The 26,399-nt window shown below is 40.6% G+C and overlaps 1 protein-coding gene across 18 annotated transcripts in view; it reads right to left on the bottom strand.

Annotated features, from left to right (window-relative positions):
• Positions 1 to 3,272: 3,272 nt before the first annotated feature.
• Positions 3,273 to 26,399, bottom strand: part of Psd3 (pleckstrin and Sec7 domain containing 3) — a 563,941-nt gene continuing 540,814 nt past the window's right edge. For 17 of the 18 annotated variants that reach the window (XM_006253039.5, XM_063275383.1, XM_063275384.1 and 14 more), the window contains one exon: positions 3,278 to 11,298. In XM_006253039.5, the coding sequence (XP_006253101.1) occupies positions 11,083 to 11,298 (216 nt within the window). In that variant the 3' untranslated portion in view covers positions 3,278 to 11,082. Of the gene's footprint in view, positions 11,299 to 26,399 lie in introns of all 18 variants that reach the window. The other variant, NM_001419764.1, reaches the window with a different exon arrangement.

Genomic DNA, 26,399 nt, shown 5'->3' with positions numbered 1-26,399 from the left:
CTTCCACATCACATTGTTAATCTGACTCGTTACTTTGCCTGATGAGTTCCTTTTGAATCCTGATTCTGTCATTTAGTATAATCATACTGTCTCAGCTTTATGACGTACCCATTTTTCATAAACTCACCCCTGTAGCTTCTGCCAAGTTATTAATTAAAATGTTGAACAGATGGGGCCAAAGGCAAGCTTCATGGCAGGACACGACGAGGCATCTCCAAGTTGTCGTGGGTCCTTTAATTAGTGCTGTTAAGTGGCTGCACGCCCGTCGACAGAGTGAGTGTGGCTTGCACTTCTCATCACACCCTGGTGTGTTTCATTAAAGACCATGTTAACCTCCTTAAACTCCCGATGCTGTATTCACTACACATGTCTAATCTACCAGCCTTACAGAATAGAAGATGGACTCTAATTTCCTCTTTGAAGTGCAGCCTGACTTCTAATAATTGCTGTCTGCTTTCTGTGTAAAGATATGCCCAGAGTGAGATTCAAGTTTACCAGTCTACAGCACAGAAAACTACTACATGTATGCCAACATCTATGCGTGTGTACATCTACTTTTAGTGCACATATGCATGGGTGCACTTGAAGGATGGCTGACTACTTTCAAGAACACTGTCAACTTCACTGCCATGCTATCTTTTATTGTCTGGGGCATGCCAATCAGGTTACACAGGCTATCAATCGAGCTTCAGGGATTCACTTGTTTCTGTCTTTACAATGCTGGGATCACAGATACAGGCATATTTCCATGACATGTTAGATACTTTCCAAAGGCTGTGATAAAAGACCATGACCAAAAGCCACCTATGAATTTATTTTGTCTTATGTTTCCATAGGAATAAGAGTGTGCCATAGCAGAAGGCATGGCAGCAACCCCAGGCATAGTGACAGGAACAGGAAGCTCAGAATGCACACAAAAGTGCAAAGCAGAGAGAGCAAGCTGGAAGCAGGGTGAGGCTATATACTCTCAAAGCCTGGTCCCCAACCCCATGATCTACTTCCTCCATTAAAGCTGCATCTCTTAAACCTCCGGGAACATTACCATGAACTCAGGATCAGGTATGCGTCGCTTCTAGGGGACATTTCCCATTCAACACCAAGCACTTGAACGGAGATCTTCCTTTTTGTGAGTCAAGTGCTTTACTGACCGAGCCATCCCCCACAGATTTTCACATATTCTTCTCTAATATTTCTTTCTTGCTTATCACTGTCAAGGAAGAAAAGCAAAATGGAGTAGCATTAGAGCACAGAAGTAATAGTTGGGAAGCCATGTTAATCAGATTGCAGAAAGTTTTGTGGGAACACCTTTGAACTGGGCTGCAGATGCGTATGCTCACATGTAAACTAGCCTTTAGTATATACTTAACATCTGTCATCCTTCCCAGTACTTGCTAGAGACTAAAACCAAGTCTAATACTTTAGTTAACAAAATAGCTTAACTTTTTCCAGTACTGGCCAAAACTTCTAAGCCCCTTGTGGTTTAAAACTCCAGATACAGCCACCATGTTATAAAACATTGAAGCAAAATTTCAAGGCTGCTTGACTCCATGTTTTCCGGGATTTCATTCCCAATAAATTCCAGGTAAATGTTTTTTTTGTTGTTGTTCCTAACCAGATTTTGTTCTTGGTTGACAAAACTTTTCCATAGGACTTGACAGTGAGTCACCTCTCCCTCTGGGTGTCTGTTCTGACACTATTTCAAAGAATGAATGTAGGAATGCAACAGAAATTCTACTTGATCTGTACAGTGCATTAATTAGACCTGGGTTTTAGTTTCCTCATAGGAATGTTCTCAAAATGATCTTTGCAGCCCCCATGGTTCTGCCGTTATTAGCTGTGCAGCACAGAGATTATGACGACACACACAGAACTGCCACAGAGGGATAGACAGCCAGGCAAGGAGAGACTTGTGTCTGAGCTTCATCCTCCTAATAAGGACATGAAACAGAGGCCCAGTCCCTCCTCCGTATTCCCCACGTTGTTTTAGTTCTGTAGATGCACATCCTAGAATATTTGACCTCTCCAAGGTGCTTTGGTCTCAACTAGTCATATCATTTCAGAATGTCCATACCGCCTGCTTTGACATTGTTTCCAACACTCAGAAGTGATTCTCTGAATCAGTGACCACAAGGGTGCACAGTAGCCGCAGAGGAGCAATGCTCTGGGGATGAGCTCGTGCAGTTTAGGACAGCTTAACAATGTGGTGCACTTGCTATCGTAAGCCATCACTGGAAGGGCACAAACAATTCTTGAATTTGCCTCAAGAGTTGAGGGGAATTCTGGGGAATTCTTGAATTTCCTCCCTTGCTCTAAGCTCTCCACTGAGCCAGGAGATTGCTGGGTCTTTAACATATCTAGATAGGTCTTTGTGCGGACATCAATCTTCACAGACATTCATTAGTATCAAATATCTGAGTGCATATCAATTCACTGAACTGCAAGGGTCATCTTGTTTAGTTTCGAGTTCTTCCATTTTGCGTGTCTCTTACTATTACGTTTCATTGTTGTTTATTTGGTGTGTGTGTGTGTGTGTGGATACACGTGGAGGTCAAAGATCTACATATGTTTCTTCCATACTTGCTTTCCACTTTACTTTTAAACAGGTTATCTCCCTGAGCCTGAAAGGCTCCCAGTCTGGCCAGACTGGGTAACCAGTGAGCTCTGCAGATGTAACCACCTCTGCCTCCTCAGTGTTCGGGTTGCAGACGTGTGCTGCCGTGCCTGGCTGTGTGTGTACATGCAGACACAATGTGCTGCCATGCCTGGCTGTGTGTGTACATGCAAACACAATGTGCTGCCGTGCCTGGCTGTGTGTGTACATGCAGACACAATGTGCTGCCGTGCCTGGCTGTGTGTGTACATGCAGACACAATGTGCTGCCGTGCCTGGCTGTGTGTGTACATGCAGACACATATGCCTTTGTCTACACATAAACATCAGAGGAGGGTATCAAATACTCTGCTAGATTTCTCTCCACCTCATTTCTTTGAGACAGATCTAGGTTAGTAGCCAACACCTCTCAGAGATTATCTCGTCTCAGACCGTGTTAGCATTTGGTAATGGGCCCATGGATGGCTCTAACCTGTATTTTACCCAAGTACTAGGATCCAAACGCAAGGTTGCCATGCTTGCACAGCGAGTGTTCTTACTCACTGAGCCATGTCTCTGTCCCCACTCTTGTCCTTTTATGGAAAGGCACAGGGTATAGTACTATTGACTATTAAAATTATTATTCAACTTGTATAGGTAAGCAAATAAAAACATTCTCCCAAAACGATTGAAATTTGTTGTATTTATTTCTTTCTAAAGTTTATACATTTACATATACCATGTTATAATCCTTCACTGTTTGCATGATTCTATTACATAAAAACCATTTCAAATGCAATAAATTTTGTTGTTATAAAACAACAAAATACCCTCAACTTATAAAAACACAGGAACAGCTATATTTATGACCATTTACACAAGAGAAAGGTATTGTCTACATCACAGCTTCTATACATATCAGTTGACCCACTTGTCTACAAGGTCTAGGTTTACTTTAATTAACAGTGAAAGAGGGTAATATTTATATACAATTGTTTCAATAAAAATAAAGCAGTTGTAAAATGTAAACTTAATTTTCAAAATATTCTTTAAAACACTTTAACAATGTCCACATAGATGACTGTTCCATTCAAACGACTACCACCTTGAATGCCACCGTTCGGAGATGGCATTTCTTGAGTCTAGTCCGTGATAAGGAACAGGCTTTCCGTACATAGTGTAGTACTCGCTTTCGCAGCTCTGCTACAGCTGACAGTTTGGCCACTGAAAGGGGGGAGGGTTATTTTGTCACTAATTACTTTCACAATTTGCAGGGGCATATGACATTGGAACTGTGCTGCCACAGAAATGACTGATGGAGAAAACTTTGAAGGTAAAGGAATGTTATTGCCAATCATTTGGAGCCACAGTTTATATTTAGATATAAACTGGTCAATAGGCCGCCAAAGCCCAGTTCCTGTTTATCTTAGAAGATACAGACTGTCACCCTTATGTAACTCCCACAGTAACCAAGGCTGACAACAAGGGTTCTTGTGTAAATAAATTTCTGTTCCAGAATTGAATTCCAAAATCTTGAGGTAGAAGAGAATGCAGGGAGGCATATCGGCCTTTGCTCAACAACCCTCAAGGGAAGCAAGCATTGTTGAGCAATTTTATGTTTCTTGACCCTTCCCACAGAAATGAAAACATTATCCATTTCTGGAAATCTGGGAGCAAAGGGAAAGATATCCTCTGACACTGAACAGAACTCAATGTGCCCATTTGTTTCTTGAAAAGACCAAACACAGTTTTGCTTCAAACTGCGGATCTTGTCACACTCTCTTCCTCCATGACTGGGTCATCCTCAGAGTTGATATCTTGCCTTGACAGGGTCAAGCCACTGGGACAGCTGGATTCCTTATGGAACCCAGAATATATCTGCTGCTGAGCAGAAGCCCAAGTGGAGAAGAAGGCCAAGGAGAAGCTCCAGAGAGGGAAGATCACCCTGCTCTCCACTGCCCTGTGTTAAGGGCTGAGAGCAGTGAGCCTCAGACCTGCTATGTGGTCCTTTATTGAGCCTTGAGGCTGGGACTTGAGGGTGTGTTCAAAGACTGATATAGATGATAGGGAAACTCCAAAGTTCTCTCCATTTACCAGTGCTTTCCAAATTGAAGTCAAGGTGCTTACTTTCACACTACTACCAGTTAGAGCTGAACTCTCCCCTACAAAAGTGCATTATATCTGGGTTCCCGCCCATTTTCATCCTTTAGATCCTGGTCTGTGGACAAGTGCTTAGCTGTTTAGCATACTCCAGTGCAATCTCTGTCACCTATAGCTGAGAAGCCAGGGCAGGAAACCACACCTTGGGCTCTGAAGGTAATATGGCTTCTCCCTTTACACTCTATTCTGGAAGGAATGATCTGCAGAGCCCTAGTGGGGGATTCTGGAGTCACTGCCTGTGGGCCACAGGAATGTCTTCAAGTTGGTATCCAGTAGAAGGACACAGCATCTGTCCCTGCCCCCTCTCAGAGTCAGACACTGGCACTCGATCATTTCCCCTGGTTCTTGGAACACATCTATGATACAGTTTCTACTGCCTCCAGTCATCACTTCAAGATCAATGTCTTAATGTCATACTTTTGTATAGCTTAAAACTCTCTCTCTCTCTCTCTCTCTCTCTCTCTCTCTCTCTCTCTTTCTCGTGTGTGTGTGTGTGTGTGTGTGTGTGTGTGTGTGTGTGTGTGTGTGAGAATTCTAGGCCTATTGATTTTCTCCTTAAACACCTAAGGGAACAGTTAATCAGTTTTGGCTCTCCTAGGAGAAGATTTAATAATACATGACTACCCCAAGTGGAAAACAGCCAGCTCACCCCTTCACTTTAATTTGGTCTAACACTCTTATTTCTAAAGCTTAAAAAGTATCCTAACAACATAAAAATTCAATGTGCATATATACTCTCTAATGTGAATATTATTATTCATGTCAAATGATTGCTTGGCTTTACAACTTCCATGGCTTCATATTAAAATTCAAACTTTTCAAGTAGCTATGACCTCAAATACACCTTAATTCTACTACTCAGCTTCTAAATCAGTGGCATTTTCTGCAAATCCCAAGTAATTCTTAGAAGGAACTATTCTTGCAGAAGCCCTGCTGATTATCCACAGAGCCAGCCCACCACACATAAAACCAAAATTGGGAAATATAATTTATAAAAAATCGTTTGAGACCAAGGATTAATAAAAACTGAACTCAGGTGTAACTGCCAATGCAGGCCTGGAGCCTGGGGCTGAAGCCGCATCGCAGACCTCACACTTCCGGTTCTCTGACTCAGACGTGAAGACATGAGGCAGTGTGTTCAAACGGACACTGCGCCCAATCACACACTCCAACACACTCAGTCGCTGCTTTAAATATACCCAACATGCTGGTTAATAAAACTTTAGTTACTATTTACACTTTATAATATAAGCAAGAACGTTAAACAACTAAGGCCAGCGGCTCTTCTTTGGGGAGAGTCAGGAAAAAGAGACCGAAGTATAAAAATATTAAATAAGGTCTAACCTGTTCCTATAGTCCTTTTACCTAAAATACTAGCTGTTAATTTGTGCAATTGCGAACCTGGAATACAGTACCCGATCTTGGGATGCCCTGATAGACTTCAGTATCTGTGATATTCTTTTTATATCAAAGAGGGTAAAGAGGTGGCACCAGGAGAGTGATCTACGCTAAAATATACACCAGTACATAAAGGATACACTGGGTACTTACTGAGTTCTTCAGAAAGCTATGTGTTTTTCTGGACTAATTACAACAATAAAGAACGTGAGCTCGAAAGCGTCACTGTTTGTAATCAGCCCTAAGTTATGAGCTCTGCTTTATCGTTAAGTGCTCTTAATACTAAAGTTGCTAAGACTGCACAGGCTGCCTTTCCCCTCAACCTCTGTATTTCCCAAATCATCATGAGTACATTGCACACTGTACACTTCAATAGAGTCACAAGCTTAGCTTAAAGTCACTTTTGCCCTGGTAATTCAAAGCTTAAAGATGGAACTTTCTAGTGTAAAGTCTTACTAAAAAAATTTAATCAAAATATCATTTGAATTTAAGTTTAATAAAATGATACCACTATATGAACTCTCAACAACTGTACTATATAATCATTCCTATGAGGTTTTTAAACTTTCTTTTCATATTATACTGGTTGTTAAAGGACAAAAATAATTTCAACATACACATATATATATACCATATACCGATACACAATCTATACATTGATGCACATACATACATACAACTATAAATATCACAAATACAACACTGGTGACAGAAAGCATTTCCTCTGACATACGCCATACTTTCTGTACAAGTATTTCCCCCTACAACAGATATACATATACATTACAAAGGAAGTGCCCACAGACCTAAGGAAGCCTACTGTATGTACAGTAACTCGCTGGATTCCTTGCTCCTTACTCTTGCATACAGTTAGCAAACTGCCATGCAGATTCAAGTATTTGCTGACATTTCCTCCGCGTGCAATGAGCCAAGTGCGAGAAAATGGCTACTATCGATGCAGAAGGAGAATGACCTCAGATATCAGTCCTGTTAAGTATGAAGGATGGAAAAGGAGTCTGGAAGGAAGCGCAGTGACAAAGGACCCCTGGAATACGTCAGGGGTTAGTTTATGTGGGTTGACACAGTCCTCTGGATGGCGTGATGATAGCAGATGACAAATGGGTGGCGAGGCTTCTGCTGATTCACCAGCAGCCTGGCCTCTGCCTACAAAACTGACTGGTCTGTTTCTGTCTGAGTGACCCAGATGCTCTGAAACAAGAACAGATATACCTCATACCCCGTGATGCATTATCGTCCTTGAGCCTGTGTTTAAATGATGCTACGATTCTGCATTGGCTCTAGTGTGAGCTTTACAGGGAAAACACCCTGCTATCGGAACTACAATGGTATCACTTTCTACTAAAACCAGGAAGGAGGCTGCTGACTTGAAAAAAATCTTGTATCCAAAAGAGCTAAACCACAAAAATTTAGATGTTCAGAAGCAAGAAACTTGATGTCAAGCTTGGTTTAACTGATGACTAACAGAAAAAAAAATTGTCAAAGAATTAAAACTCCATGTATAGCTAACTTCCTCTAAGTTCTCTCTTATACAGGAAGACAATTGGAAATCGACTTTTAATCAAAGGGGCAGATGATGAGTATCTCTAGATGGGCCTTCCTTATTTCAGGGCATGACCCTTCATCCTTGCTTTTCATACAGAAAGGGGAAGTAGGTGAGGAAGAACTGGTGTGCCTTCCTGCTCTTGATTTCCAAGTAGATTATAACTCAAACTAACCCACAGTATAACCTAACCCAGAAGGTCTTCCTCTCCTACAACCAATTCCCTCACATTACATCTGCCTTGGAAATAGTTCTTACCTTCAGGATGAGGGAAAAGAAAACACCAGAGGAGCACAGAGCAGCTTAGACATGTCACACGATCGCTGCATGAGAAAAATGGGTCCATCTAAGAGCAACTCTAAAAAGTTACATACAACCTATAAACTGTCTCTACCAGAGGACTCTCCCACATGCCGGTTTCATTGGGAATAATGGAGATACATATAAGTAACAGTTGACTTCATTAGACATTGCTCAGAGTTAGATTAAATTATACATATTTTTGGAAGTATGTTTTCAAAAATGCTAATGATATACCAATAAAACAAGGACTGTGAGTAGAATTTTTAAAACTGTGTTCCTGTTAAATCGTTTTAGAAGCCAGCATGTGAGGTAGGGGTGAAGCCCAAGATATACACAGATTTTATACAAGGGTACTTCAATGGTCAGTTTTTCAACAAGGCTATCATCAAAGTCTTTTCATGACTTGTTGGTATTTTCAATACTAAGAATCATTTAAGGTATTATTGTAAGATAGATAATGCTTTATCATATGGAGAGGAATTCCAAGACTCCAGGGCACTGAGGTAGGGGTGACAGTATGTAGAGGTGGGGCCGGATGAAGTACCATGGAAAGGAGGGGGACAAGAGTTCCCTGTACCGTGCACTGGGCAACAGGTTAGAGTAGCTGTACAAAGGGCCGCCTTCCACTTCTTAGGACTCAATACTGTGGGAGAAATGGGGTTGGCTATGCACCAGACCCCCAGAGTCCCGTCAGATCAGAGAATGCAGCATCCTTCCAGAGGCCTCAGGGAAGACACATTCTTAGCCTATCCCCCAAAGGTAGACAGCCATGCTCTAGGGTAGGCTGGGGTTCTGACTCACAAAAGAATGCTTCAGTTATTTTTTTCAAGATAAATGATGAAGACAGAACAGTCCACAGCTTTAAAAGTGCCTTTGTCATCTGATTATCTATAAGCATGTCCAGAAGCTCTGGAGACAACACTGGTGAGTCCTGTAACAGGAGCATGGTGGCTAATGCTAAGGGTATTCCCCAGACAATCCTCCATGTCAGAAACTCTGCAGCAAGGTACCATTCAATGTACATTAGATACTCTACATAAGTACACACGGACATTCTGTACATACAAACGCACACTGTGGACAAACACATTTAGACATGTCAACTGTTTTTCAGCTACTGATGCTTAAAGATGATGCTCAAGACTAAAAGGTCTTGGTACCTTTCCCTTCAGGGATTACAAATACTTAGGCGAAAAGAAGACAGCGATAGTTCACCTTCTAGAAGAAAGGCAACTTGCTTGGGAAATACTGGATTCACTAGGAAGCTATGAAACAGTTCTGGTATATGGAACCACAATGTTAACTACCATATTCGCCTCATGGTTCTGAAATATAAATTAAATCACTGCCTTTACTTAAACAAGACAGAAGTCTAAGGAGGTTTTCCCAATAGTGTGGCAAAACACCATGAAGCAAGCGGCTACCGTATTGGTGGGAAGTGTTACTTGGGCACAAGCAAGGTGGGCATGTACAGAGCGGAAAGAAGTACAAGCTGATACAGTCCTGTGACTAAATGCTAGTACTTCCTAATGAGATGCCGCTAGAAACTACCAGGAGTTTTTAACAGGCTTTCTCTAACTTACTAGAATCATGCTATTCATGCAAGAGCAGCTGATTCTCTGGTCATAGTACCTTCAACTAACCAAGAAGAAATAGAGAAAATATTTAAGGAGGATAAAGGATATTTAAACGTTATCCTGTTAGTTTGGAAGATATTTTGGTGGGAAGAGAGTAGTTTTAGAGAATACAGTTTCAAGGCTGGAAACTAGAGAGTTTTCGGCCACAGAGGAAGCTCATCTTTTATGACTTTCTCTTCCTCTACAGACAATATTCTACTTAACTACTTCAAATTTTAAAGGGACTGCTTTGCCTGCAAGGGGAAACCATTTTGAATACAGGGAAAAATAAGACTAAATGTATACAAATAATTCCAGGCGCATCTTCACAGCAACCCAGCAAGACGGCTGTAGACCTGGAGGTGAGGAGAAGCCAAGGAGCTGCACAGACATCATCACCTCCCTCCAGCCTCAGTCCCTGTGCTCAGACTGACTTCACGTTCACTCTGACGGCCACTGACCCCGATGAACGACCGCAGCTGTGTTGCTCCTTATTGGTCTTGATATGAAAAAGGAAAAAAGGGGTGGGGGTGGTATTCATTTTCAACAGTGTTTTGTTTCAACCAGGACATGATCTATGCCTGCACATCTATCTAAAAATGAATCTATTCCTGGGTGGAAAGGTATCGACCACAGAGATGATTTTGATTCCTAGTCTAGATCCCATGGGAGTGAGGTACCATTTCTATAGCAGACCATACATCCTACTGCTGCAGCTCCCCAAGAGCTGATTACCGACACACCAGCCTTTAGACAACAGAAGTGGCTTGGTATCAATCCATCCTCAGCCTCCCTTCAGGCGAGATGACTCCACTTCTGAATTCCCTCGCATGGCTGAATGGAATGCACAGCAGAGTCAAACTCCTGTGCTCCCTAAGGTCTCCAGTCCTATCATCCTCATGCTCCCTTTGTCCTGTGTCCAGCACCAACAGCAGGTGCCAGGATGAATGCAGAAGTGTCCCACCCTGGGACACCTTGACTCCCAGCACTGCCATTTTTATGTGAGCAACCATGAACTTTCAATTTCACCTCCGTGACTGGGCAGGATTTCACATGTAAAGTCTAGGATTTACTAAAGCACAATGCTTGTCCAGTTACGTGTTTCATGATGGATTAAAAATTTAAACCTAAAAAAAAAAGTACAACAGTTGATTGGGAACACATAAAATAATTGTGCAGAAGTGCAAATAAGAGGAAGCAGAAGGAGAAAGCATCCGTAGCCCTCTCCTTCTCACAAAAGGTGCATTAGTTATAAAGTTGCCCAAATCATCAAAGCAAGGAACTCAAGAGCAAAGACATCTGTACAGAAACTAACAAAAATATACAATAGAAAGGTTACTAATGCACCGTTTAGTCACAGACTGTTTTTTTTTAAATATATTCACGGATTACCAGAAAGATCTTGAAAAACCCTATTTTGCTCCATGACCAGCACTTCCTGGCCGCAGATGGATTCTAAGTAACTTTTTGCTTAATGCCCGGGGTTTCAGGTCGGTGGTCCTTTCTCTCTGAGACGTTGCGCTTGACCTTGGCAGTGACTGGAGATGCATCTGGGTTCAGGGAAGGACTTGAGTGTGACTTCTTCAGTCCCACTGGCTCATTTCCCTCGGTACTGAGGAGGTCCTTGCCTCCTTCTTTCAGAATGCTGACATAAATTTCATAACGGGTTTTCTAAAGGCAAAATCAGAGAAGTGTGGTCAGTACAGTTTACAATTGCATGTGTACAGCACACCTAGTATGTTTCTACATACAACATAATGTTTTTGAATATTTGTCTTTATCCCAAGCTGACATTACTCCTGTATTTGTAACTGCAGCTGATGACTGACTCATTCTAGGGTAAGAAATTACCCTAGAATTTTCATTAGCATTTATTCTGGATTCTGAAGAAATGCCAATGTACTAGAGAGAGTCCATGCATCTGAAATGCATATGCCCAAGAGGGTCTGGGCATGAGGAGAATAACTGGATAGTTCTTCCACTCTGAATCCACCTACCAGTCCCCTGTCAGACAGTAATTCATTGTAGAAGCCATTCTGACTTTCCACTGCTTTTCTTCTCAGATCAGACAATTCTCAGGCTCAAGAGTATGAAGAGTGGTTACCAGGAAACAAGATGAGGCTCACAGACCATGGAATTGCTTTCTGGTGCTTTTCTCATTCTACACCATTTCCTTTGTGGCTGGTTGTATAAGGAATGGCATCCGTGTTTCAGAGAGCCCCTTTCTTCCTCTTCCCCATCTCTCTTGTGCTATGACATTTTATTTTCTAATCACTGAAAACACTGCAGAGGCCTTTGTTTTATCCTAGCCCCAAGAGTGCTGTTTCCATCCAAGTAACTTGTCTAGGACTGTTGAATGCACATCCTGAAAATTACAGAGTCCTGATCTGATACATTCTAGTCAAAATGTGCTTTTCTGCACTCTGCTTCCACACGTGAGGACTCTGGATAAGCGCTACAGTGTTTTATTTGTAAAAAAGAGCACACCACACATCAGGCTTTCCAAACAGGAAGGCAAATGCTGTTAAGACTATATATCCTTCAGGATTTTTTTCTAATCAGATTAAGGGTTTGTATACATCTGCTTCAAGGGCTGCATTTCCAGATCATTTTGCTCAAAGAGAGAAACCTGTTAGCTGGTCAGCCTTTCTGCATCTGAGCACGGCACTGGCTTTGGTGATGACATTCACTGAATGTCCTCATGAATATCCTAACATGAAGTTATTCACACAATCACTACAAAACTTGTAACATTACTATTCCCTTTTCACTTCTAAGGAAAAAAGCCCAGGGAAGCTCAAAGTCAGAAGGCATAGGAAGAAAACTTTGATTTGATTCCAAGCAAGGTTGACAGCAAAATCCACTTTGCAAACAGTTTCTTTCTGGAAACGAACATACGAATGTATGTTGTAGGAAGGACTCACAGACACTGTTGGTTGGCCAATTAAAAGCTATTCTCAATTCCCTCTTTCTTGTCCCTGAGGACTGACACAGAGTAGATGGCAGCTTGCCCAGCCCCTCCAACAACTAGGATGGGCATGTGATACTTCAGAGACAAGTAAACAGAAAAGGGATGCTGGGAGCTCCTGGGAGAGACTCCTAGGACCGGCATTAGAGCAGAATTCAGCAGTTCTATAACTGCACTCTTTGTAAAAAGGTTTACATTAATGACGTATATGCGTGAGCTTCTGTACCCAAGTGCAGCGCCTGCAGAGGCCAGAGGCATGAGATAGTCCTAGAGTTACAGGTGGTTAAAAGCTGCCCGTCATGGGTATTTGAACTTGAATTTTCCAAAGCAATGTGCACTCATAAGCACTGAGTCCTCTCTCTAGCTCCAAAACCTTACTCTTTCTCCCCATTTGATATGATTCCTAAAGCTGTTGCCATGTGATGTGGGGAAGGGTGTATGGAGATGAAAGAAAAACATGCTATACCTGAGGGAAAAATGAAAAGATCCCTCCAAAAGAGGAAAATATCTGATTATTTTCTGGTCCAATGAACTGAATCCAACTCTAACAATCCCCACATCCCAGTTTCATAAAGATAAACCACAACTTTCTTTATGTAGGAACGCACTACCACTGAAAGTATTACCAATTGATAAATATTTCGATTTTCAGAATAAAAGAGAACATGCTCAACATTAGCTCTGAAGGCCACAAGAGAGCTTAGTCAGGGCCCTGCTGATCGAAAGGTCATCAGCATTACATATTAATTACTACATGTGTCCCCAAATCATAAGACCAAGCTACATAAAACCCACTGATAAGCTGGTTCAACAGCCATATTTATTATAAGAATTTATAATCTGTCCTGGTGGCAAAATTAAAATTGTGGAAAGATTACTTTCATTCAGTACATGATCTTGTATATGTGACTTAGAGGCAGTTTAAAGATAGACTCAGGAAGCCACTGAGTCTACAGTGAGACACTACTCCATGAACTGAAACATTCATGCAGTGAAGGGATATGAAAGACAGTGTTATTTATAAGCCATAGAAAGGATGCAAGGAGAGGATAGGACTAGTCCCTATCATTGGCAGCAGACCACTAAGAGTTTACCTGAAAAGTGCAGGAAGGAAAGCATTTTATCATGTGTCTCCCAGCTCCACTACAATGTAGGTATCACAAGTCAATCATATGAGCTAACCAAAACATAAGGAGCACAGCACAGAGGCACGGTCAGGTATGAGTCATCTACTCTGATGAAAAGACAGAGGGAAGGGTGAAGGAGGACCAGAGAAAAGGACTGCTCTACTGTTAGAGGAAGCAAGACAAGGGAATAAAAGCAGGCATATGAACTCACAAATGGCTTGCCTCCTTTCTGATTAAAGAGAACTCTGCACGAAGCTCCTTTCTTCGTTTTTCACTGTGCCCTCTTCACTTCTAACTACTGACCTCCTCTTTGAGAGGTGATTTTCTTCTGTCTTCCTTTCTTGGAAGACGAGATTTTCATAGATTTTCCTAGGGTAAACTAGGCAGTATAAGTTTTAAACTAAAGCTTAAACAATAATCCATTGGGAAGAACAATTGTACTCATCTCTTTATTTTCTACTTCATTTTTTGATTGAAATAAAATTACATCACTTTCTGGAGATAATCACAGAAAACCAGACATGGACACCATGCAGAGAGCAACATATCATGGGGAACCCAGGTTCAAAGCTACCCATTATATCACAGTACCTGTATCTGTATAGCTCAGGAAACATGGAGGGAAAAGAGGCAGAAAGACCATACTCTCTGCAAAAGCACCTTCTCCAAAAGCACATACTCATTTTACTGTACACACTCTGAGGATACAGTGTGAGATTACAATGCAAGGACACATGTGCATGATTAGATCATGGTTGTTAGCATAAGTGTCACCTTAGACATTGTACTAGGAACAGTCAAGATCCTTTCTATTCTTGCTAAATACTCAATGAAATATTGTCAACTAAGCTATGCTGCCAAGGTACTGCAGAGCATGAGAAGCTATCCCTCCTTCCTTCAGCTATCTTTTAAGTCCCTTCCCCAAAGGGGAAGCTCCTTTTCAGGCTTTGGTAACCATGACTCTGTTTTTGACGTCTGTATGATCAAGTCTTTAACATATAGGATTTTTTGGTATGCCTGATTTATGTAACAATGATGGTGTCCATCTCCATTTATGTTGTTACAAATGTCAAATATCCATTCATATTTTATGTCTGAGTAAGATATACACATATACAAGGTTATAATATAAAATATAACAGTATACCTATTCTCTACTCATTTGTCCATCTATTGATAGGCACTTAGGTGGAGATCCCTTATCTAGGCTATTATTAAGTTAAATAAACCCATGGATGAAAATGTTTCTCTGACACAATGATTCCAGTGACACATCCAGGAGTGAGTGGGATTGTAGGCTTTGAGGAACTTGCATACAGCATGCTACAATGCTTATAATAGTTGGCACCACCAATAGCAGCATATGAGTGAGTCTTCTCTCTTCCTCGGCTCACAACCAGTAATTCCTGCCATGCCTTCAGTTTCCTCTTTGGCTATACGCCCTGGCCTTGGCCCTTGATATGTGTGTGTGTGTGTGTGTGTGTGTGTGTGTGTGTGTGTGTGTATACATACATATGTATGTGTATGTATAATGCTAGGGCATTTCTGTGAAAACCATTATGCTATTCTGCTCTCAGGTGATAAACCCAATGATTACAACTAAGGTAGTCATTTTGAAACCATAAAATAAGTGTGAAAATAAAAGTTATCATTCTCCAGATTAGAAATTTAGAACGATTATATACATTCACAATGATAGCATTTGGCAGACAGTGACCACCCACATATATTTGTTTTAAAGTGAGATGTAAGTATATTTATACTGTTTTAAAAAGTTGGTCAATTTTCCATTATTTGTACTCAATAAAATAGCATTCATCTTGATCTCAAGCATCAAAAACAGCCTTATTGAACACTAATGCACCTCTTGTTTTAATTATATTTATGAAAAGATTACTTGGTTAATGAATTGTGGTATGCTATAACTTTGTTGGTTTTTTTTCTGAATAGTCAATAATTCACTGATAGACTTTACTTTGCTATTGGCCACAATGTGATTACATAAGGAACATTATGTCAGTGACTATTAAGCCCATTGTTAGTTTTATGTTACTCATTTGCTCTCTATGGCTGAATTCTTAGTCTTTTCCTGGATGTCTACTGTATGCAGAATATCTTAGAGTTTCTAAGAGATTCTAAGAGGCTCCAGAGTATGATTAAAATCCCAGTATAGAGAACAAAGTATTTCAGCTAATCTCATCCCTGTCGGGTCCTGGGAGCCTCTTGCTTTCCTGGCATCTGGTGGCTACTCCCAGTTCCCCATCCCCCATTGCTACACTCCTCTGTTCAAATTCCTGACCCTCTGTATATCATCCCCATCTCCTCTCATATCTGATCCTGCCTCTCCTTTTCTTCTCCCCATCCTCTCTTCTTCCCAAGTCCCTCCCACCCTCTACCTCCTGTATTTTGTTCTCCCTTCTAAGAAGTATAGAGAGCAAAGTAGAGAACATTTTACATCATGAAGATGAAAATGTGATGATAAAGACTTCTCCCCCTGACTCTACCTTTTGTAAATCCTACATTCAGTCTGTGAGCAAGTCCCAGTCATCCATCTTCACAATGAATTCAGAATCCTCTGCTTTCTCGGTTCCCCTACCAGATCTGATGGCAGCACAATCATCTGAGGGATAGACTATTAGAGAAGCTACCTTTGCCTCTTTGATCCCTTCTTTAGCACCCATGTATAATCTACTCAGAAGACACTGATGTGAGGTACTCACTGCATGCTTTCACTGCTCAAGGTACCCCAAGGCTGTTGATCCTTAAAATGCTTCTAACCCCTCAGATCCTTCAAATGGCCTAGATTCCAGGAATCTCTGCTGTCAGTCCTTTTGTCCTCAACACCACAACTTCTTTCCTAAAGAACTCTCTAGGCAACAATGTACCAGAGGGACTGCCCCCTGGCTGCCCTTTCATAAACCAGGAACACACCTCCAGAGCCTCTTGCCTTTTCTGTTTTCTTTGCCCTTAAAGTACTTCACTCACAAATCCACGGAGATCACACCTTACTGTCCTTCCTCACTTTGAGACTTCACAATGTCACTGTCACACCATGGCCTGCCAAGTCAGAAGTCAGCCACCTCTCCTCCACTTGCTCCTTCTCTCCTCATCCATCCTTCCCTCTCCAACAGTCTTACGTTTTTACTTTTTAGAAAACCTTATTTCTCTTTTGCCCCTATATAATTACAGATGAAGGCAAAACAATTGATTTTTTTTAAATTAAGAATAAACATTGAACACTCATTGAATGTATGAACTGAAGAGAGTATGTATAAGAGAAAATAAATTTACTCAAGTCTAGCATAAGATATATTCTAGACATATTATATATATAGACTATGACAACTTGAAAAAACCCAGGGATTTAGATATTGATAGTAGATGCCTGGTAAGTTATTCATTCGAGAACTTCTGAGAATACATCATTATTTTAGGTATTCCACCGTTCCTATGTCTTCCACGAATCCCTAAGGTCTGAGTTGTCATTCCAAGGTGTATGTATTCCTTTTCTGCTCTGCCCATATCTACTTGATCTTGACTGTAGAGATACTGTCTGTGACAAACCCTAACAAGGGAACCAAACATAAGTTGCCTGGCTGAAACTGAGTCCCTCTCTTCAGAGACAGACGGATATTTCAGAGCACCGTAAAACACCGATCTATTTTACAAGCATCTCTTATGGAGCAGTAAGACAAGAACAGACTTTATTACCCACTGTAAGCGAACAGTGATAAACGGGACTACTCTGCCTGTTCTCTGGTGCTTCTGCATTTGGATAGTGATTTTTCTTATTGGTGAGGACCCTCTAGGTTCACAAACACAATTGAACACTGAAGAGACATAGCTTTTCCAAGGGTTATTTACCTCTACCCGAATGGTCATTCTCACGTCCCATTCTCATGTAATGTGTGAGGATCACATTTATGCCTTGGTATAGAAACTAAGATTGGTTAAGCCCCTGGGTCAGAGAATAGTGGTCTCTTGCCTTATTAATTAGAACCACTTAGCACTAGACAGACTATAACAATATTGAAGGATTATACTTCACTGATACAATTGGAGGATCTAATTGATATAATTGGAGGATCCAAAATGGAGTATGTAGAAAAGCGAAGGCAAATATCCAAAATTAGGCTTTTAAAATTAATTTAATATCACTCCATGAAGTCATCACTACATAGGAAACTAACAGTTTCTGGTCAGGGGCCTTAAATCAGATGGGTTGTTAAAAAGTGAGTGTGTGAAAAGCACAGTGGCAGCAAGACAACAGTGTTACAAGAGACACCCACGGATGGCAATGTCACAAAACTAATGAATGTGAACCTTAGTCCATTCTAGATTGCTGCTCTGTCATTATCCAGCCTTATTAGCTATGTGTCTTTCATTATAATGGACAAAACTTTTATAAAGGACAAAAACTGTTTATGAGAAGAAGGGGTGTGTCAATGAAACTTTACTACCACTGGTGATGCTATTAAAATCTGTCTTAGTCTATTAGCACATTCTCAGATCAGTTCTATATTTCTGAGCTGCATGATCACCTTTTTTTTTTTAACTCAAAGCTGTTCCAAGCATGTAAACAGATTTCTAGCAGGCTAGACTACGTGGCCTAGTCTACTACTTGATAACAACCTCAAATGGGATTTCTACCAAGTAGAAGAAGTCAAAGTTCTTAGGTGCCCAAATGCATAAATGCTGCTTCTGAGAGTTGGGCCAGCAAATTTTCTCCGATAGTTTCTTTGTTAGAATTAGTTGTTTTCATGAAGCTTCCATCAACATCACGTGCAAAGGACAACTCAAACACGAGTGGCTTTTTCAAAGCTAAGATAATTTATTCAATCTGTAACCTCTCTAGCTTCTACTATTTTATTAAGCTTATCCTTAATCCCCTGTAAAAAATTCTTTCTCCGATTTGTAGGAAAAAGTTACCTCTCTTTGTAGCAAGGTTTATGAGGGCTAACTTAAAAATACTGTGCCTAAGCTACTGGTGTTAAATGGTAATTGCTCTCCGAAAACAAAACGAAAGCAAACAAATCCCCCAAAACAAACCTCAGCAACTGACGTTCTTTGAAACCAATGTCATCACAACCACATATAAGAGTACCTGCATCTGATGCTTTCCCTAATGTCATCACAGCCACATATAAGAGTACCTGCATCTGATGGCTTCCCTAATGTCATCACAACCACATATAAGAGTACCGATGCTTTCCCTTCTCCTGAGCTCTGCTTAGAATCTCTCATTTAATGTCTCTTTCCTCTGTTCTCTGATACAAGAATATAACTGACACACCCTTAATGAAAGTCATGATGTCTACTAACTGCCCACATATATCCACAACCCAATGTTCAAGAAACCCCATGCTGAATATTTTCTAACATGTTTTTTCTCACAGAGGTAGGTAAAAGGTCATCTTTTGACAGAATTAGCAGTAATATACATAGCAAAGCACGTTTTGCTTTCCTGTATTTGCTATACAGGAAAATAAAGAAATAAACACCACATCAAAAGAGATGGGGCAAGGAGTTCACAGAGTGCCTGATTATTCAAGTATAGAATGGTCTTTTCCAGTCTGCATTCCTACAGGTCATGGCAGAACTGATGTGCAACTTACTTTCTTCTTGACCACTGAGCTTACTCTTCCTACTACCATTTGCTAACTACAGAAAGCAGCAGCAGAACAGACTCCTACATGAAGGAGCTGGAGGGTTTTCAGCCCATTCTTCTCACATAGCAGGCACCTATCTGCATGCACTAGGTAAGCCACTATGTAAAATGCCATACATTATCAGTGTACATACTTTGCATTCTGGCAAAACTAAAGATGGCTGCACGCTTTTTTTTTTTTTTTTTTTTTTGGCTTTAATGTTCTCTAAATGGGCCTAATGACTTGTAGTTTCTAAAATAATTAAAAATGAAAATCTTTTGTATAAGGATATAAGCAGAAGCCAAAAGCTTGTACTAACACACATGAGGTACTGTGCCTACAGTGTTTTGAGAGTGTCACCTGTTATCATTCTATGGGCCCTTCCTGGTCCCCACCATATCCTTATGGGATCTAGTCTGTAGAAGAAATTGAAAAATCAAATCAAATTGAAGTACCTCCAAAATATTACACCTACAGGACATTGAGATCATGCTTGAGTTCCATCTATTTCAAAGAATTTTCATGCACATAAATGAATATCTTTTACCTAGAGTAAATTAAAACCCAACCAGGCTCAAACCTGTAATTCACTGCCTACGTCCTCCCTGTAGATAACTGCACTGAGAACCTCACGCGTGCTGGGCAAGTACTTTACACAGTGAGCTACATTCCCAGCCCTACTTTTACTTTTTATTTTAGGACAAGGTCCCACTAAATTTCCTGCGCTGCCTTGCATGCACGTATAGTGCAGGCTTGTTTTAGTGTGGGCTCCTCTTGTCTCAGCCTCTAAAACAACTGAGATTACAGGACCTACACAAGCAGGTCTGCCATGTTATGGTAGAACACTCTTCCTGCAGATGTCAAGTAGACTCATCTAGTCCATCACTCCAAGAAAGTCTTTGCTCTTCTTTCTTTGAGTTAACCAATTCCTTTCTTAAAAGACATCCTCTCTGCAACCAACAAAATTCTAAATTCTTTAAGGCCAGTGTGATTCTATTCCCCATTTGTAGTTTATGCCTTCAAAACATTGGAAGTCTATAAAATTACCAAAATTTTCGTTGTTTTTTAGAGCTAAAACCCTTATTATTTTGTGTCTCTGTTTCTCTTATGGGCCAACAGGTCTCTGTTGGGCTTGTTTTAACACCTCTAAAGACTGTTCCTTCCCTACAGGGTCTTCGGAGAAACAGGTGAGCACACTGGACATAGATAGCTGTGGGTCCCCCTGCTCCAGAGTAGGACTATCCCCTGCACGTGAACCAAGGGAGACTTGGGAAAGAGAGAGTCAAGACGGCTGTGGATAGCCAACTTCTACACTACTGCTACCATCATTCCTCACACAGTCTACACTACTATTTGCTTATTCAGTTTTTAAAATTAAACTAAAAATTTTAAATTTAAAAACCTATATAAAGCTTACTTAGAAAGTAAAATACTAAACATTTTGTTTTCTGAGAGAAAGCTCAAACAATGACTGTTTATTCCAATCCACAAACAGGGCAACCAATGGTGTTTGGCTATGCCCATTCTCAATGATTACACCCAAGTCTCCTTGGTGACAGTTTTGACCATAAATGTGTATAAAATTAATCAAAGATGAGAAATTTACACTGACAATTGGATTACTAGAATTCAAGAGTTTGTTGTTCAGCACAGTGAAACAAGTTGTGTCTTGAACCACAGATATTTAAAATTAAGCTTCTACTTGCCCAATTGAGCTAGAGAAATATTGCTTGCTACTTCTGTAAATTTTCCCTAAAGACAAGATTTTCTCTAAGACAAGAACTTTAGATTAAAAAAATTTCCAACATTTTATACACTCATGTTAATTATATTTTGGTTTATAATTTGAGTTTGCTTCTGATTCCATGAGAATTAACTGAAGTTATCTATTGATTGTATCCTTAAAAATATGTTCTTGTCATCAGATGGAGACAGAGACAGAGGGAGATAGACAGGGGGAGGGAGGGAGGGAGGGAGGGAGGGAGGGAGAGAGAGAGAGAGAGAGAGAGAGAGAGAGAGAGAGAATACATGTTCATGTAGTAGGCACATTGCAGGTATATAAACCAGAGTTTGAATTTCTCCTTCACCACTCTCGATCTTACGAGATAGAGTCTGCAACTAAACCTAGACCTCACTGATGTAACTAGCCTGGCTGGCCACTGACCTCCCGTGATCTGCCTGTTTCTACTCCCCAGTTGGTCGAGATACATATGCTTACTGTTGTACCTGACTTTTATGTAGATGCTGAGATGACAAATTAATATGTGCGTGCTTGCTTCGCAAGAACTTTGCCAACTAACCCGTCTCCCCTCCCCGAGTTCCCAGAGTCCTTCACTATAGCTTATCTGTCACAACTGCACAGTACAAAAGCTATCAATGTTAGTCATGATGGGCAGATCAGTCTTTCTAGGCATTCCTTAAAGCATAACCTGAACAAGCTTTGATGGTCTAAGCTATCTTGTCCATTGCCCACTCACTACAATATATTCCCATTTTATTATTCTTTGAACTTGAAGCATTCTATATGCTTTGAATACAGGTTGTCCTCTCAAAAACTTATGTGGAAATTACATTCCAATTATGATATATTAAAAGGTAGGGCCAAGTAGGACCTTTAGAAGATGATGAAGAGCCTGCCCTCTCCCATGGATTAATGGGTTAATGCAGGTAAATGGTTTATCTTATGATCCAATCTGTTATCAAAGTTAGTTTGGCCAAATTTTTTACACACATGATGCATATTGTCTCACAATACTTGACTGGGGATCTGCTAGCAAAGTGGGTCCAAATACAGCTCTTAACTATTAACTATAGCTATGTGCCAAAATGAATCTATTTACTTACTCAGACTGTATGATATTATTAGCAACAGAAACAAATGAACATTAAGTACATCATGCAGTATTTGTAATTGTGTGCTCTGCATATATATTGGCTGATCTTCATCGTCAACTTGACTGAATCTGGAATCAAATAAGTCATACCTCTGTGTAAGTCTGAAATAGGCATTTTCTGGAAGGAATGACAGGTAGAGGGCACATAAGGAGGTTAGAGGGAGATGCTCTTCTTGCCTTTGCCTCTTGCTGGTGAACCTATCTTCTGTAGCTGCTGTCTATCAGTGCTATTAAAACCTAGTTCTTCAGCCCTCAAGTATGGACTATATATTCGTAGTTCCTAAGAAGCCCTTCAGGTCTGCAGCACTCAGGACTTCTGAGGCTTCCAGCCTTGTGGGCTGAGAAGCGGGTTCTCAGTCTGTCCAGCTTGCAGGTCATGGTTCCACTTGTTCAGAAATGGCTCTCTACCAATGGGTGATCCAAGAATCCAGTAGTTGTTCAGTCCATGAGGCTGGATATCTCGGCTTGTCTTCAGTTTATGCCAGAACCCTAAGAAGTAAGCTCTGACACCATGAAGGAATGGATTTGCCAGGGAACGTGTTAACAAGCAAGAAAAGAGCTAAAGCATTCTTTTTTATGTTCTTTATATAGGCTGCCAGCAGAAGGTGTGGCCCAGATTCAAGGTGTATCTTCCCACCTCAAAAGGTCTGGATTAAAGTGGTATCTTCCCACCTCACATGATTTAATTAAGAAAACATCCTCGTGTGTGCCCAGCTGCTTGGGATTTAGTTCATTGCAGATGTAGTCAAGCTGACAAACAAGAATAGTCATCACACTTATATTCAGGAATTTATTTCTGGGATCTTTTCTGTTTTACTGAACCACTCCTCCACAACTAATATTTAAGACATACATCAGATTCACATTAAGCTTTCATTGTCTGTTTTTCTGTATTCATGTGCTGAGGATTAAACCCAAGACCTTATGCACACCCGGTAAGCACTCTATGACTAAGCTACCCCCTAGCTGTCAGAACTACACAGTTCTGATTAGGATAGAGTATTGCTTTTTGAGAAAGCACCTTGCTATAGTTCCATACACTGGTCTTGACTCTGGCTCAAACCACATCATTCCACTCTGGAACTATAGGCAGATGACTCCCAGTCTGTGCTAGTTATACCCCCCCCCCCTTTTTTTACTCTCTGAGAACATTTACCCCTTACCTTTAGATGTTGTGTTAAGCAAAAGGAAAATGACAGTCACTAAAGAAGACACTTCAGGAACATATGCACAACTGATAAAGAGAAGACTTAGGGTTTGAGTCATTTCAAGTAAATAATGGAATGTATTCTCAAGGCAAGATACTAGCTTCTCCTTAAATGAAGCTCAAAGAATCTGTTTCTGGGCTTTTCTTCCCTTTGCTGGCAACTGTAATCAGTTAAAGTTTAAACTTCTTGACTTTTTAGTCCTTTTTCATTGTGTAATACAATAGGAGATTCCATATGACAAAGTCTTGATTCTATTACGACCTGAAATGAGCACCTAGATATTGCTGATCTTTGATCTCTATCTTTGTACATAAGATAGCATTACACTAAAAGGAAAAAAATTAAACTTCAAAGAATCCTATTAACTTATGCTATTTTGGTCCCTCAGATCCAAACATATGACAGTATGTCTATGATGCTGCCTACAAAGGAGGTGGCATTCAGTTCCAGGTTAGACCCAGTTACTGCAACAGACTAGAGGTACCAATTATCCTTAAGTAGGTTAATGGGATTTCTCTTTAGCAGTCACTAGGGAGATAAAGGGAAATGACTCTTGTCCTTGTACTTTCATGAACAAGGAACTCAGTATCTAGGTAATGTTTCTAAGGTGTGTTGCTTTGTGGCACCTGGCAGGAGCTGAGAAAGGCCTTCCATTACTCAGGAATGGGAAGCTAGTCAGTTGCACAGCTCCAATTCTCGAAATACAGTGTTGAAAAATGAAAAATGAGCAAAACGAGAAAGTAGTCAGAATTTTATCAAAAGGAAAGGTATCAAACTAACTACCCATTAACAACATCAAACATAAAGCAGACAGTTCAATGGAAGCTTAGCCAATTCTAATTAATGTTGTGTGGCCTTTAGACACTTTTCCATAATGACTGTAGGCAATGTATTCTTGTTCATAAACATACCAGGTTAAGAAGAAAAAGGTCAATTTAACTGACAAGACAAATAAAAACTCAGGAAAGAATGCATCTTTAAGAATGCCCTAGATTTTTTAGATTTAAAATATTCTCTCTTAAAATATTGTTATGTCTTGTTATAGTAGACATTTGTTGTTTCTAAAATTGACTTCTGTAGGCATGTGGCCTGTGTGGGTCCTCCTTGTGTTAAGCCATGTGCATATGCTACTCTGGGTCACAGTTTAGGAGTGGGGACTCAGTTGAACTCTAGCCAACTAAGTCAAGGGAGCTCCTAATTGCCTGGTTTCAGTCATGAGGGAATCTGACATTCATGATTAATAAACATGTGAGAATACGGAAACCAGCAAATATCCTCCTTCTAAGCACAAAGGAACAGGTTTTAATCAGTTTTGAGGTACTATAACAGAATGTCCAAGAGTGAGTAACTTCTAACAGAACTCTTTGACTCATTCTTTGGAGGTTGCAAAGTCTAAGAGCATTGCCTTAGCACTTGGCAAGGCCCTTTGGCTGCTGTCATCTGATGGCAGGGGGAGGAGGAACAGGAGGGATCCCTTCTCATGGAACTAACTTTGCCTAGGACAATGACTGCAATCTACCTGTCAAGGCAGAGCACTCATGACCTAATGAACTCTTCTTACTTATGACACATAGATTTAGGGACTTTCAAATGACAACATTCCACTTCTAGTTTCCAAAATTCAAGTTTTTCTCACAATGCAGAATGCTGATTCTCTATCTCAGTTTGCATGTTCCTTATGTGGGGTATTTTCTGACAAGCCTGACATAAATTTAAAGTAAGCCAAATATGTATTCAATACATCTAACCTAGTAAATACCACAGTTCAGCAACATGTCTCCAGTCTAGAACCTCATCTAAATAAGATACAGGTGGTACTCAATGCATACATTTATCTTAATTGAAGCTGCATCTCCATCAGACTGTGATAATCACGAGGCTTCATAAAATAAAAAAATATTTTATTCTCCTTCAAGATGTTCTCACTCCAGGATGTAAAAACACATGAAAATGCTTTGATTTGCTCCCACATAAGCCCAAAATTCAACAGGGAAAAACCATTCGATCTTAAAGCTAGAGAAATCTTTTTCAACTCCATGCTCTGTCTCCTGGCCTAGGGATGAAGGCCCCTGGCTGGCAAGATTCAGACTCAATCTTTGCTGTGCTTGTTTAGTTTGGGCATCAAAACTACACACGGGGGTTGGAGTCTAATGTCTCCCATTTTCCTTGGCTAGCATTTGCATACCAGTAGCTTTATAGTTGTGGAGTCTTGACGGCTTCCCCTCTGAAGCATCAACAGGCATTTCTCTTATGGCGGCCCTGTGGAGGGCTTGATTTCACATCTCCACTAGGCATTATCTGTGCTGGGACTCTGAGTGGTTGATGTTCTATGCTGAGTGGTCTCTAGATTCTTTGAAATCTGAGTGGAGGAAATGATGGGAGCTCTTTCACTTTGCATAACCATGGAGTCAGTACCGTAAGGAGACTGCCAAAACTTAAGAGCTATATTTTCCAAGGAGGGGATTAAGCTGTATCTGGGGCTCCTGAAGCCACAGTTGGGGTGGCTGAGGGATGCTTCGCAGGCATTTGTGAGTTTCCCCTTACATGGTGTGGGGGAATACATGCTAAGATCCCGTGGCCTTCTCTCTGAAAACCTCCTAGTGAAGACTTCTCTTGGAGCTGTCATCTTCAGACACCTGACATAGCCTTGGGGTCTCTCTCCCATTGTTTTGATGATCTCTTCTATCCAGGCTAGCCTCTCCAGCAACAGGCCGCTTGACTACATGTGTGGTTTGTGCTCCTAAAGAGGCCTTTTCACCCTTCATAGGATCATGCTGTAATATTCCCAAATCTGTTTTCTCTGCAATCATTTGATGAGAAACTCGCTTTAATTCTGGTCCTCTTTTATCTTATTATAAGTGATTAAAGGCAGCCAAAGCCACTTCGATATTTTGCTTGCAAACTTCTATTATCTGAATTTATCAATT

Source organism: Rattus norvegicus, chromosome 16, assembly GCF_036323735.1.
Source record: "Rattus norvegicus strain BN/NHsdMcwi chromosome 16, GRCr8, whole genome shotgun sequence".
NCBI lineage: Eukaryota > Metazoa > Chordata > Mammalia > Rodentia > Muridae > Rattus > Rattus norvegicus.
This window is presented reverse-complemented; position numbering and strand designations above follow the sequence as displayed.